At 45.4% G+C, this 14865-nt stretch overlaps 1 protein-coding gene across 2 annotated transcripts in view; it reads right to left on the reverse strand.

The window, feature by feature from the left end:
* Positions 1-14865, reverse strand: part of ITGAL (integrin subunit alpha L) — an 84229-nt gene that overhangs the window by 37923 nt on the left and 31441 nt on the right. For both annotated transcript variants that reach the window (XM_075178730.1, XM_075178732.1), the window contains 11 exons: positions 12339-12484; positions 11886-12030; positions 8120-8270; positions 7719-7786; positions 4238-4358; positions 3759-3907; positions 3531-3668; positions 3254-3457; positions 2171-2292; positions 1925-2070; positions 1441-1595 (listed from right to left, as the gene is read on the reverse strand). In XM_075178730.1, the coding sequence (XP_075034831.1) occupies positions 1441-1595; positions 1925-2070; positions 2171-2292; positions 3254-3457; positions 3531-3668; positions 3759-3907; positions 4238-4358; positions 7719-7786; positions 8120-8270; positions 11886-12030; positions 12339-12484 (1545 nt within the window). The remainder of the gene's footprint in view (positions 1-1440; positions 1596-1924; positions 2071-2170; positions 2293-3253; positions 3458-3530; positions 3669-3758; positions 3908-4237; positions 4359-7718; positions 7787-8119; positions 8271-11885; positions 12031-12338; positions 12485-14865) is intronic.

The raw sequence follows: 14865 nt of genomic DNA on the forward strand, positions 1-14865 counted from the left end.
TACAATCATCATCATTTATTTATATAGCGCCAGCAGATTCCGCAGCACTTTACAATTGGGAACAAACATTAATAAAACAATACTGGGTAATACATACAGAGAGGTAAGAGAACCCTGCTCCCAAGCTTACAATCTATGGGACAATGGGAGTTTGATACACAAGGGTAAGTGCTACATCATATTGTACATTGGTCCAAAAAAAGTATTTAGTGGGCTGTGTGATCAGTCACACAACTATGTTGGTCAGACGGTTGTTGTCTTGTGTTAGCTGTGTAGAGGGTGGTAATAGGGTAACCTAGTGAGGTTAAGAGGGTGGTTGAGGAATATTATAATCTTATCTGAAGAGGTGGGTTTTCAGAGAACGCTTAAACGTTTGTAGACCAGAGGAAAGTCTTATTGTGCCAAGGCGGGAATTCCACAAAGTGGGTGCAGCCCGAAAAAAGTCCTGTAACCGAGAATGGGAGGAAGTGATGAGAGTGGAAGAGAGATGCAGATCTTGTGCAGAACGGAGGTGTCGAGTTGGGAGATATTTTGAGACAAGTGAGGAGATGTATGTTGGTACAATTTTGTTGATGGTCTTGTATTTTAGTTGAACAAATTTATATTTGATTTGTTGAAATACAGGCAACCAATGTAGAGACTGACAGAGTGACTCAGCAGAGGAAGAACGGTTTGTAAGGAAGATCAATCTAGACGCTGAATGCAAAATAGATTGTATGGGGCACAAGTCTGATTATGGGAAGACCAGTAAGGAGGGAATTACAATAGTCGATGCGGGACATGATGAGTGCATGAATTAATGTTTTTGCGGTGTGTTGTGTGAGATATGTGCGGATTCTGGAAATGTTCTTTAGGTGTATGTAACATGATGTAAATATAGAGTTGATGTAGGGAACAAAGGATAGTTGTGAGTCAAGGATTACACCTAGGCAGCGAGCTGGTGGGGTGGGATTTATAGTCATGTTGTTAAAGAAATAAATATGTCAGGCAGGAAGCTTCTATTGGTGGGTGGGAATAGTATTAATTCTGTTTTTGAAAGATTGAGTTTGAGTCGGCAAGAGGACATTCAAGACGAATCAGAAAGTCAGTAACGCGAGACAACATAGATGGTGAGAGATCAGGAGAGGATAGATAGATTTATGTATCATCCGCATAGAGACGATACTCAAATCCAAAGGAGCTTATTAGAGACGTGGTGTAAATAGAGACTAGTAGAGGACCTAGGACTGAGCCTTGTGGTCTCCAACTGATAAAGGAAGCGGAGCAGAGGTGGATCCAGAGAAATTAACACTGAAAGAGCGATTAGATAGGTAGGATGAGAACCAGGATAGGACAGTGCCTTCAAGACCTAGGGATTGCAGCGTTTGTATGAGGAGAGAATAGTCAATGTGTCACATGCAGCAGAGAGATCCAGGAGGAAGGTTGTAGCCGAGATCTTACCTGGAGGTGGACGGTGTAATCCTGGCACACATGAGATTGGCTTTGGATGGTAATATTTTTGTTTATCTGTCTCTGGTTGTTTCTGAAGAACATTCGGCTGACAGGCCTCTGAGAATCGAGAATGAGAGTGTACTGCATCACTGCATCCAGGGGCCCTATGAGACAGAGAATAAATGTGTGACTCAGGGGCCCTATGAGACAGAGGATAAGTGTGTGTCTCAGGGGCCCTATGACACAGAAGATACGTGCCAGAACTGGGGTATAATAATTCTACAAAGCATTCAATGCAGAGACCACTCAACAACATGCCATATCCATGACGAATGTCAGTTGTGCTTGATTCATCCTGGTGTAACTGCCATGTTATCCTTACCTGTAAGCTGGTCTTGGCGTAATGTTCTTGGTGCCAAACCTATACTTAACTTGTAGAGAAATCACTTTCAGGGTACACACAAGGGGAGCTAGTTTTCAGGATACTATTTACCTGTGTATTGGGACGTCAGGATTTCAGGGGTCACACAAGCCTGTAAGGTGACCTCGCTATTACAGCTGCTCACCTCCAGGGTTGGAATGGGGATATTTGAAGGACTGATTGATACATTCACATGCACTCTGAGCAGCGGTCGGGACCTAAATAGCAGAGGGGACAGTAGAGAAATTTATTTGTTTTAGTAACAATTTAAGTTGCTAAAATGACAATCCAGACTCTCCACAAAAAACATTGTGTGACCTGTGCAGAGAAACGTGACCCCAAGATCCCACGACAATATCTGTCAGTCCGTCCTGTGTCATATCCATGACTCCATGAATCGAGAGACCAAAACCCCGGGTCCCTGGAGTGCCCGGTATACGCTGAAAACAGAGAAGAATAGATCATTCCACTGCCCTGTCTCCTGTCCATCTTATTCATGCTCCATCTCTGTGTCTTCCTGTCCAGACCCTCCATACTCACGTTAGTAGGACCACAGATACAGACAGGGGCTGCTATATCCACAAGTGAATCAAGCTCTTAAAGGACCTGATCCATTGTAGGCCGCACTTTTATCTCCTACACGTAAGAAGTCTGCCACCAGACTGCGGTCTAATGTGTATATTTGGAGTTAAATGTATATGAAGCTATGTGCTAACTACAAATACAAGTTAAGTACACACTAAGTAATCTAATTCTTCAGATCATGTGCCAGTCATCATCATTATTATTTATTTATAAACATCCACAAAACTCTGCAGTACAGACCGTCAGTATAACAAATGTCCCAAAAACCAAATCCCAGACATGGAACGTCTGTGGTTCTACTATTGGGGGAGGAAGTGGGGGGTTAAGAGGAAAAAAATTATATTGCTGTCACTGAGCTCTCTATTGTCTCTATTCTGTCTGTATTCTCCAGACTCTCTCCTATCTGAATCTCTTTATAATGTCTCTTTGGATAGCCCTCAGTGCTCTCTAACATCTCTCACCCAACTGTCTTCTCCGGACTGCCTCCCATCTGGCATCTATACAATGTCTCTTTGGATAGCCCTCAGTGCTCTATCGTCTGGCTCCTGTCCTTCTCTGGATTCTCTCCTATCCCTCTTTGCCCAGCTCTCTCCTACCCTTCTTCTCTGGACTCTCTCACATATGGCTTCTTTATAATTCTCTCTCAATAGTCCTGAGTGCTCTCTATATCGTCTCTCTTTTATCGGTCTTCTCATGACTCGCGCTCCTTTATAATGTCTCTCTGGGTTTCCCTCTCTATTAGTTCATTGCTCAGTTTCTTTGGTACATTGATATGATTTCCTCTGTCTTGTCGGAGCCTCCTTACTCTTTTATTACCTGGTTATAGGTGACTGACAGCCCTGCAGACTCCCCTTTGTATATATACAGCGCTCCTCTCCCATCCATCTCGTAGGGGGCTCCCACCGCTATCTCGTTAAAGCCATCTCCATCCAGGTCACCGAGCGTTGAGACTGTAGCTCCAAACTGTGAGTGAAGATGACCTGGCTCTCCGTAGAGTGTGACCTGATGCACAGGTTTTCCCTACAAGGGATAGACTGTCAGAGAGCTATACTGAGTCTATTTCATCTTACTCTCTCTCACATGCATTCCTCACCTGCTCAAAGCTATACACGTAAACTTGTCCAGACCGTTTTATATCATAGTAATGAGGCGCTGATATCAACACCAAATCGGAGTGATTATCGTTGTCCAGATCAGAGACCTCTATCTCCGAGCCAAAGTATGAGCCAACCTAAGATAGCATTAATAACACACCATGTTATCTCTGCAGTCTCCCTGGCATATACACTGTTCCATGTTACCAACAGTCTCTTGTCCTCACCTGTTCTCCTTGAAGAGAATCTATCTTTTCCCACCCTACTCCGTCTGGGTTCTCTCGTAGAATGGTCACAAGCCCAAGATACTGGAACCTTGGGGCTCCGGCCACACAGAATAGTCCTTCGCTGGTATTGAACAGTCTCACCGAGTAACCTGTAGGTTGTCACAAACTATCAGATGCCATTATGTGTACCGAAAGCTCATCGATAGGACTTCTGGCCTCTTGCTATCATCTAGCTGGAGGGGAACATAGTTACTGCCAGAGCGTTATGAAGACCACAAGGCAAAGGACTAATTGCTGCCCTTTATCACCCTCTGTTTGTAAAAAAAAGTAACAATAAACAAATAAAAATAGGTGATCCCAATGCCTCAGTGACCACTCGGTCCTAGGTGGAAACTTGGTTGCCTAATTGATGGCCCAAGTCTGGTTAATGCATCTTACTTTGTTGCTCAAAGATCTTTCCTGTAAAACTCATTACTCACCCAGGTATCCATACTTATATTCATCTGGGAGGGACATGTTCATGAGAATCTCCTGCGATGAGATATCAAGGATTCCACCTGACCAATCAAATATACCAGGGTCTCCCAGCATTCTACGACCCTACAAGAGGCAGATTGCAGGCAGGTGTTCAGAGCATACAATCCAATATTAGTGTACAGATGGGAATACACATAGTGATCACTCCCAGTGGAGGAGTACAGTCATTAGTGTGGGTATCAGAAAGTGTCATGCAAAGCGCTGAGTCACTGCGACGCTGCTGGTCCCATCTGATGCATTTACAGCATAAATTAGTTAGATCTTATTAATGATCTAATTCACTATCCTACCACTATCACCACTTACACACACCACTATTATTACACACCTACACTACTGTCCCCCATGGAGGCAGCAGGAAGACACAGACTGAGAGTTATATAGTGGAAGGAGCAGGGTCCCCAGCAGCACAGAGTATATCAGGAGATGAGTGATGTGTTAGTGAGGACAGGGCTGCATGTGACAGGGGCAGTGACATGATGTGAGGAGGGGAATGGAGGCAGCAGGAAGCCACAGACTGAGAGTTATATAGTGGAAGGAGCAGGGTCCTCCAGCAGCACAGAGTATATCAGGAGATGAGTGATGTGTTAGTGAGGACAGGGCTGCATGTGACAGGGGCAGTGACATGATGTGAGGAGGGGAATGGAGGCAGCAGGAAGCCACAGACTGAGAGTTATATAGTGGAAGGAGCAGGGTCCCCCAGCAGCACAGAGTATATCAGGAGATGAGTGATATGTTAGTGAGAACAGGGCTGCATGTGACAGGGGCAGTGACATGAGGAGAGGAATGGAGGCAGCAGGAAGCCACAGACTGAGAGTTATATAGTGGAAGGAGCAGGGTCCCCAGCAGCACAGAGTATATCAGGAGATGAGTGATGTGTTAGTGAGGACAGGGCTGCATGTGACAGGGGCAGTGACATGATGTGAGGAGGGGAATGGAGGCAGCAGGAAGACACAGACTGAGAGTTATATAGTGGAAGGAGCAGGGTCCTCCAGCAGTACAGAGTATATCAGGAGATGAGTGATGTGTTAGTGAGGACAGGGCTGCATGTGACAGGGGCAGTGACATGATGTGAAGAGGGGGTTGGAGGCAGCAGGAAGTCACAGACAGAGTTATATAGTGGAAGGAGCAGGGTCCCCAGCAGCACAGAGTATATCAGAAGATGAGTGATATGTTAGTGAGGACAGGGCTGCATGTGACAGGGGCAGTGACATGATGTGAGGAGGGGAATGGAGGCAGCAGGAAGCCACAGACTGAGAGTTATATAGTGGAAGGAGCAGGGTCCCCAGCAGCACAGAGTATATCAGGAGATGAGTGATGTGTTAGTGAGGACAGGGCTGCATGTGACAGGGGCAGTGACATGATGTGAGGAGGGGAATGGAGGCAGCAGGAAGCCACAGACTGAGAGTTATATAGTGGAAGGAGCAGGGTCCCCAGCAGCACAGAGTATATCAGGAGATGAGTGATGTGTTAGTGAGGACAGGGCTGCATGTGACAGGGGCAGTGACATGATGTGAGGAGGGGAATGGAGGCAGCAGGAAGCCACAGACTGAGAGTTATATAGTGGAAGGAGCAGGGTCCCCAGCAGCACAGAGTATATCAGGAGATGAGTGATGTGTTAGTGCGGACAGGGCTGCATGTGACAGGGGCAGTGACATGAGGAGAGGAGGGGAATGGATGCAGCAGGAAGCCACAGACTGAGAGTTATATAGTGGAAGGAGCAGGGTCCCCCAGCAGCACAGAGTATATCAGGAGATGAGTGATGTGTTAGTGAGGACAGGGCTGCATGTGACAGGGGCAGTGACATGATGTGAGGAGGGGAATGGATGCAGCAGGAAGCCACAGACTGAGAGTTATATAGTGGAAGGAGCAGGGTCCCCAGCAGCACAGAGTATATCAGGAGATGAGTGATGTGTTAGTGAGGACAGGGCTGCATGTGACAGGGGCAGTGACATGATGTGAAGAGGGGGTTGGAGGCAGCAGGAAGTCACAGACAGAGTTATATAGTGGAAGGAGCAGGGTCCCCAGCAGCACAGAGTATATCAGGAGATGAGTGATGTGTTAGTGGGTACAGGGCTGCATGTGACAGGGGCAGTGACATGATGTGAGGAGGGGAATGGAGGCAGCAGGAAGTCACAGACTGAGAGTTATATAGTGGAAGGAGCAGGGTCCCCAGCAGCACAGAATACTTAAGGAGATGAGTGATGTGTTAGTGAGGACAGGGCTGCATGTGACAGGGGTAGTGACATGATGTGAGGAGGGGAATGGAGGCAGCAGGAAGCCACAGACTGAGAGTTATATAGTGGAGGGAGCAGGGTCCCCCAGCAGCACAGAGTATATCAGGAGATGAGTGATGTGTTAGTGGGTACAGGGCTGCATGTGACAGGGGCAGTGACATGATGTGAGGAGGGGAATGGAGGCAGCAGGAAGCCACAGACTGAGAGTTATATAGTGGAAGGAGCAGGGTCCCCAGCAGCACAGAGTATATCAGGAGATGAGTGATGTGTTAGTGAGGACAGGGCTGCATGTGACAGGGGCAGTGACATGATGTGAAGAGGGGGTTGGAGGCAGCAGGAAGTCACAGACAGAGTTATATAGTGGAAGGAGCAGGGTCCCCAGCAGCACAGAGTATATCAGGAGATGAGTGATGTGTTAGTGGGTACAGGGCTGCATGTGACAGGGGCAGTGACATGATGTGAGGAGGGGAATGGAGGCAGCAGGAAGTCACAGACTGAGAGTTATATAGTGGAAGGAGCAGGGTCCCCAGCAGCACAGAATACTTAAGGAGATGAGTGATGTGTTAGTGAGGACAGGGCTGCATGTGACAGGGGTAGTGACATGATGTGAGGAGGGGAATGGAGGCAGCAGGAAGCCACAGACTGAGAGTTATATAGTGGAGGGAGCAGGGTCCCCCAGCAGCACAGAGTATATCAGGAGATGAGTGATATGTTAGTGAGAACAGGGCTGCATGTGACAGGGGCAGTGACATGATGTGAGGAGGGGAATGGATGCAGCAGGAAGCCACAGACTGAGAGTTATATAGTGGAAGGAGCAGGGTCCCCAGCAGCACAGAGTATATCAGAAGATGAGTGATGTATTAGTGAGGACAGGGCTGCAAGTGAAAAGGGAACCGGAGTACGGATGTTAGTCTGAAACTTGTTGTTTTCCTTATCTAAGCTATGTCTTAAGCTGTCAAACATGAATAAATATGGCTGTAACCTTTTCTGGAGGCTACAAGTGCCCTGGTTCATTCTTTATTTTTCTACTGTTAAATGGATGTAAGTTTCAGGGTTCCACAGTAGTAAGTGCCGGGTAGATAGAACACTAGGCTGAAAGGTGTCCCAGCACGAGCTGATGGTAGACAGCCCACAGCACTGCACACACATGTAGACACACACATACAGGCATCATCACCACACTTACCTGCATTAGATCAGCGCTGAGCCCAGCTGAAGAAAGCTCCCGTGAGAAGCTAGAACCTTGGGCCACACCTGGGGGCATAAATCACATGGAAAATATTATATTTCTACCAAAGGTTGGAGCTCCCTAAAATTATAATGGAGGACTTTCAAGTAGGGTAACCCAGCGTATAAGGCAGCAAACCCCATCCAGCATTCTCATCACTGACGGACACTTCTGTATCATCCAGTCATGTCACAGGAACCCATTAATTTCTAGGAAAACTCCTTCCTCTAACTCGCTGAGATATCAGAGCACATCATATTCACCATAATGGTAACTTAGAACCACAAGCAGTCTCTTGGGAGAAACACAGCTCTGGATCCTGGAAAATACCCATCTCATAACCACAGAGAGAACCTCACCCTCTATAGAAAGGATCTTTTGTTGAATGTCCTCTAACAGGTTCACCAGCCTGGATGACTCATCCAGCTTCTCCCAGTATTTTGAAGTGGGCTTGGATGCAAGGGCTTCTATATTTTGTTGAGCCTCTTTATTTCCCAAATTTTTGGCTAACTGTAAAAGAGGGACATTAAGTCATACCAAGGGTTAAAAAAAAATCAAAACACAACACTACAGAAAGAAGACAATAAGTCAAATCCTTTCACAATCAGAGATTGTGGTTCCACTACATAAAAATATCATAACTAAGAGAATATGAAAAGGTTAATACTTATATGCCTAATGCAGACCTTATGAAAAGACACAGAAACCCCACAATGATGGTAGAAGAGATGAAGAGAGACAGAGGATAACCCTACACTGATGGTAGAAGAGAGGAAGAGAGGGAGAGGATAACCCTACACTGATGTAGAAGAGAGGAAGATAGACAGAGGATAACCCTACACTGATGGTAGAAGAGATGAAGAGAGACAGAGGATAACCCTACAATGATGGTAGAAGAGAGGGAGAGAGGGAGAGGATAACCCTACAATGATGGTAGAAGAGAGGGAGAGGATAACCCTACAATGATGGTAGAAGAGAGGGAGATGATAACCCCACAATGATGGTAGAAGAGAGGAAGAGAGGGAGAGGATAACCCCACAATGATGGTAGAAGAGAGGAAGAGAGGGAGAGGATAACCCTACAATGATGGTAGAAGAGAGGAAGAGAGGGAGAGGATAACCCCACAATGATGGTAGAAGAGAGGAAGAGAGACAGAGGATAACCTCACAATGATGGTAGAAGAGATGAAGAGAGACAGAGGATAACCCTACACTGATGGTAGAAGAGAGGAAGAGAGGGAGAGGATAACCCTACAATGATGGTAGAAGAGAGGACGAGAGACAGAGGATAACACTACAATGATGGTAGAAGAGAGACAGAGGATAACCTCACAATGATGGTAGAAGAGATGAAGAGAGACAGAGGATAACCCTACACTGATGGTAGAAGAGAGGGAGAGGATAAACTCACAATGATGGTAGAAGAGATGAAGAGAACAGAGGATAACCCTACAATGATGGTAGAAGAGATGGAGAGAGAGAGGATAACCCTACAATGATGGTAGAAGAGAGGAAGAGAGGGAGTGGATAACCCCACAATGATGATAGAAGAGAGGAAGAGAGGGAGAGGATAACCCTACACTGATGGTAGAAGAGAGGAAGATAGACAGAGGATAACCCTACACTGATGGTAGAAGAGAGGGAGAGGATAACCCCACAATGATGATAGAAAAGAGGGAGAGAATAACCCTACACTGATGGTATGAGAGAGGAAGATAGACAGAGGATAACCCTACACTGATGGTAGAAGAGATGAAGAGAGACAGAGTATAACCCCACAATGATGGTAGAAGAGAGGAAGAGAGGGAGAGGATAACCCTACAATGATGGTAGAAGAGAGGAAGAGAGGGAGAGGATAACCCCACAATGATGGTAGAAGAGAGGAAGAGAGACAGAGGATAACCTCACAATGATGGTAGAAGAGAGGAAGAGAGGGAGAGGATAACCCTACAATGATGGTAGAAGAGAGACAGAGGATAACCTCACAATGATGGTAGAAGAGATGAAGAGAGACAGAGGATAACCCTACACTGATGGTAGAAGAGAGGGAGAGGATAAACTCACAATGATGGTAGAAGAGATGAAGAGAACAGAGGATAACCCTACAATGATGGTAGAAGAGATGGAGAGAGAGAGGATAACCCTACAATGATGGTAGAAGAGAGGAAGAGAGGGAGTGGATAACCCCACAATGATGATAGAAGAGAGGAAGAGAGGGAGAGGATAACCCTACACTGATGGTAGAAGAGAGGAAGATAGACAGAGGATAACCCTACACTGATGGTAGAAGAGAGGGAGAGGATAACCCCACAATGATGATAGAAAGGAGGGAGAGAATAACCCTACACTGATGGTAGAAGAGAGGAAGATAGACAGAGGATAACCCTACACTGATGGTAGAAGAGACGGAGAGGATAACCCCACAATGATGGTAGAAGAGAGGGAGAGGATAACCCCACAATGATGGTAGAAGAGAGGAAGAGAGAGAGGATAACCCCACAATGATGGTAGAAGAGAGGAAGAGAGGGAGAGGATAACCCTACAATGATGGTAGAAGAGAGGAAGAGAGGGAGAGGATAACCCCACAATGATGGTAGAAGAGAGGAAGAGAGACAGAGGATAACCCTACACTGATGGTAGAAGAGAGGAAGAGAGGGAGAGGATAACCCTACAATGATGGTAGAAGAGACGGAGAGGATAACCCCACAATGATGGTAGAAGAGAGGAAGAGACACAGAGGATAACCCCACAATGATGGTAGAAGAGAGGAAGAGACACAGAGGATAACCCTACAATGATGGTAGAAGAGATGAAGAGAGGGAGAGGATAACCCCACAATAATGGTAGAAGAGATGAAGAGAGGGAGATTATAACCCCACAATGATGGTAGAAGAGATGAAGAGAGGGAGAGGATAACCCCACAATGATGGTAGAAGAGAGGAAGAGAGACAGAGGATAACCCTACAATGATGGTAGAAGAGATGAAGAGAGACAGAGGATAACCCCACAATGATGGTAGAAGAGATGAAGAGAGGGAGAGGATAACCCCACAATGATGGTAGAAGAGATGAAGAGAGGGAGATGATAACCCCACAATGATGGTAGAAGAGATGAAGAGAGGGAGAGGATAACCTTACAATGATGGTAGAAGAGAGACAGAGGATAACCCCACAATGATGGTAGAAGAGAGGGAGAGAGACAGAGGATAACCCCACAATGATGGTAGAAGTAGAAGAGATGAAGAGAGACAGAGGATAACCTCACAATGATGGTAGAAGAGATGAAGAGAGACAGAGGATAACCCTACAATGATGGTAGAAGAGATGAAGAGAGGGAGAGGATAACCCTACAATGATGGTAGAAGAGAGGAAGAGAGACAGAGGATAACCTCACAATGATGGTAGAAGAGAGGAAGAGAGACAGAGGATAACCTCACAATGATGGTAGAAGAGATCAAGAGAGACAGAGGATAACCCCACAATGATGGTAGAAGAGAGAGAGAGGATAACCCCACAGTGATGGTAGAAGAGATGAAGAGAGAGAGGATAAATCCATAATAATGGTAGAAGAGATGGAGGAAGACAGAGGATAACCCCACAATGATGGTAGAAGAGATGAAGAGAGACAGAGGATAACCCCACAGTGATGGTAGAAGAGATGAAGAGAGAGAGGATAAATCCATAATAATGGTAGAAGAGATGGAGGAAGACAGAGGATAACCCCACAGTGATGGTAGAAGAGATGAAGAGAGAGAGAGAGGATAAATCCATAATAATGGTAGAAGAGATGGAGGAAGACAGAGGATAACCCCACAATGATGGTAGAAGAGATGAAGAGAGACAGAGGATAACCCCACAGTGATGGTAGAAGAGATGAAGAGAGAGAGAGAGGATAAATCCATAATAATGGTAGAAGAGATGGAGGAAGACAGAGGATAACCCCACAATGATGGTAGAAGAGAGGGAGAGAGAGAGAGGATAACCCCACAATGATGGTAGAAGAGAGGGAGAGAGAGAGGATAACCCCACAATGATGGTAGAAGAGAGGGAGAGAGAGAGGATAACCCCACAATGATGGTAGAAGAGAGGGACAGAAGTAAGAAAGAGGGATAAATATAAATGTTTACCCCAATTATATAACGTTTGACTCCTAAGTTCTCTGCTTTTTCTATAGCATTATTGACCGGGTCATCAACTTCTCCAGATGACAGGAAAAGAAGAACTTTTTTAGCCTTGGGACGGGAGCCAGCTCTCTCTGTGAAGATATTGTTCCTATGCAGAATACATATAGTAAAGGATATGTAACAATTTTATGTTGTTTAAAAACTTCTCAACATCTATAAAATATGTTCATAAACATGAATAAAATCCACAATGCAATTACCACAAGTGGTCTTCAGTGTGCAATTATTATGCATATAAAGCATCAGTGTATCTGAGAACAGAATGCATATATGTATACTAAAAGGAACAGTGAAAAGTACATATATATGAGCAGCAGAAATACAGCTTCCTACATAGTGTGTGAGGTCACAGCGCATACCGTGTGCCATTCTACATACATGACCAGTAATACTCACAGCGTGTACATGATGGCTTCATATGTTGAACTTGGGCCTCCTAATAAGTTCATTTGCTCTATTATTTTCGTTAGGTTTCCAAATTGCTGATATTGGTTGAAGTTAAAGACTGTCTTTATTATGTGTGAGAACTGAACCACAGCAAACTGTGGGAGAGAAATTGGTGACTTGTTACTGGACATGGAAGTACAGTGGAGGAGAGTGACAGTGTAGGACGGACAGAAAAGAGAGGGTGGGTGAGGGTGACTGCTGCTGCTGGATGGTGGCAGAGTACATTGAATGGTGGCAGAAACTGAATACGATGGAGGGTGGAGAAGAGGGTAGAGGTTGGACAGTGGCAGAGGGAATAGAGGAGCCTGAGTGATTAAGGAGAGTAAGATTAAAAAAGGAGTAAATGTTCTCTGGGACAAACCATGTTACAATACAAGAGGTGCAAATTAGTTTATTATTTTGCACTTAAGTTAAATACTGACTGTTTTATCATGTAACACACGAATACCTGATATCTTTACTTTTACACTGAAATTTAAAGTTGATCTAGGATATGCCCTACCCCAACTATAAATTAGAGCATAGAGGCAGAGGGTGGAGGTATTGGAGAGTGGAGATGTATAAGGGTGGTAGAGCATGGTGGCAGAGGGTGGAGGTATTGGAGAATGGAGATATATAAGGGTGGTAGAGCATGGAGGCAGAGGGTGGAGGTATTGGAGAATGGAGATATATAAGGGTGGTAGAGAGTGGAGGCAGAGGGTGGAGGTATTGGAGAATGGAGATATATAAGGGTGGTAGAGAGTGGAGGCAGAGGGTGGAGGTATTGGAGAGTGGAGATGTATAAGGGTGGTAGAGCATGGAGGCAGAGGGTGGAGGTATTGGAGAGTGGAGATGTATAAGGGTGGTAGAGCATGGTGGCAGAGGGTGGAGGTATTGGAGAGTGGAGACGTAGAGATGGGTAGTAGAGCATGGAGGCCGAGGGTGGAGGTATTGGAGAATGGAGATATATAAGGGTGGTAGAGAGTGGAGGCAGAGGGTGGAGGTATTGGAGAGTGGAGACGTAGAGATGGGTAGTAGAGCATGGAGGCAGAGGGTGGAGGTATTGGAGAATGGAGATATATAAGGGTGGTAGAGAGTGGAGGCAGAGGGTGGAGGTATTGGAGAGTGGAGACGTAGAGATGGGTAGTAGAGCATGGAGGCCGAGGGTGGAGGAATTTGAGAGTGGAGATGTAGTGTAGAGATCGGTGGTAGAGCATGGAGGCAGAGGGTGGACGTATTGGAGAGTGGAGATTTAGAGATAGGTAGTAGAGCATGGTGGCAGAGGGTGGACGTATTGGAGAGTGGAGATTTAGAGATAGGTAGTAGAGCATGGTGGCAGAGGGTGGAGGTATTGGAGAATGGAGATATATAAGGGTGGTAGAGAATGGAGGCAGAGGGTGGAGGTATTGGAGAATGGAGACGTAGAGATGGGTAGTAGAGCATGGAGGCCGAGGGTGGAGGTATTGGAGAGTGGAGATGTAGTGTAGAGATCGGTGGTAGAGCATGGAGGCAGTGGGTGGACGTATTGGAGAGTGGAGACGTAGAGATGGGTAGTAGAGCATGAAGGCCGAGGGTGGAGGTATTGGAGAGTGGAGATGTAGTGTAGAGATCGGTGGTAGAGCATGGAGGCAGTGGGTGGACGTATTGGAGAGTGGAGATGTTGCAGATTGGTAGAACATCGAGGATTAGAGATTTTTTTGAACTTTATGTTTATTAAAGAAATAAAGAGATACAATAAAATGATGAATAACTTATAACAACCTACAGAATTTACTCCACATTATTATGTAGTTTTTCAAGGGTAACTGGGATAGCAGGGGAGCAGGATTCAGGGTCAGGTGCACAACAGAATAAAAATTGAGGTACTATACTAACAATAGTGCAAAATAAATAACAAAAAGAGGTCAAAAATAATTCCAGAACATCAAGAGAAGAGAGAAACAAAACACAATAACTTACAAATCTGGACGTCAGACATGGTGTACGATTATGAATAAGCAGAGGAGGTCCCAGGAACAGCTAATGAAGCACCCAGATATATCTCTAGTAGGAGTTTACACTCTTGTCTAGGATGGCCTTCCCTGAAGTACCTGGGGGCCCATATGACATCAAATTAAGGTTGTTTGTCGTGGAGGTAATAAGTGAAGCTTTCCATGCATGCGATATGCCAAACAGAGGGGAGTTCCTGTTGTTTACAATTTTTGCCTATTTGAGATTTAGCGGCTGCAAGGATGTGAGTTGTATGTTTAGCAGTTTGGAATCTACTTCAGGAGGTGGGAGGGAAAGCAAAAATGTCCAGGGGTGTTTAGATATGGACTGGTCAAAAATAGAGTTAATAATAGAATGTACTGTATCCCAAAACAGTACTATACGAGGGCAAGTCCACAATGTATGAAAGAAGGTGCCCCAATGGCCACAGTTCTGCCAGCAACTGGGATCAAACATCAGGAACATTTTGGCTGATTTAACTGGGGTATAATACCACCTATAATAGATC

Source organism: Mixophyes fleayi, chromosome 7 (assembly GCF_038048845.1).
Source record: "Mixophyes fleayi isolate aMixFle1 chromosome 7, aMixFle1.hap1, whole genome shotgun sequence".
In the NCBI taxonomy this organism is placed as follows: domain Eukaryota; kingdom Metazoa; phylum Chordata; class Amphibia; order Anura; family Limnodynastidae; genus Mixophyes; species Mixophyes fleayi.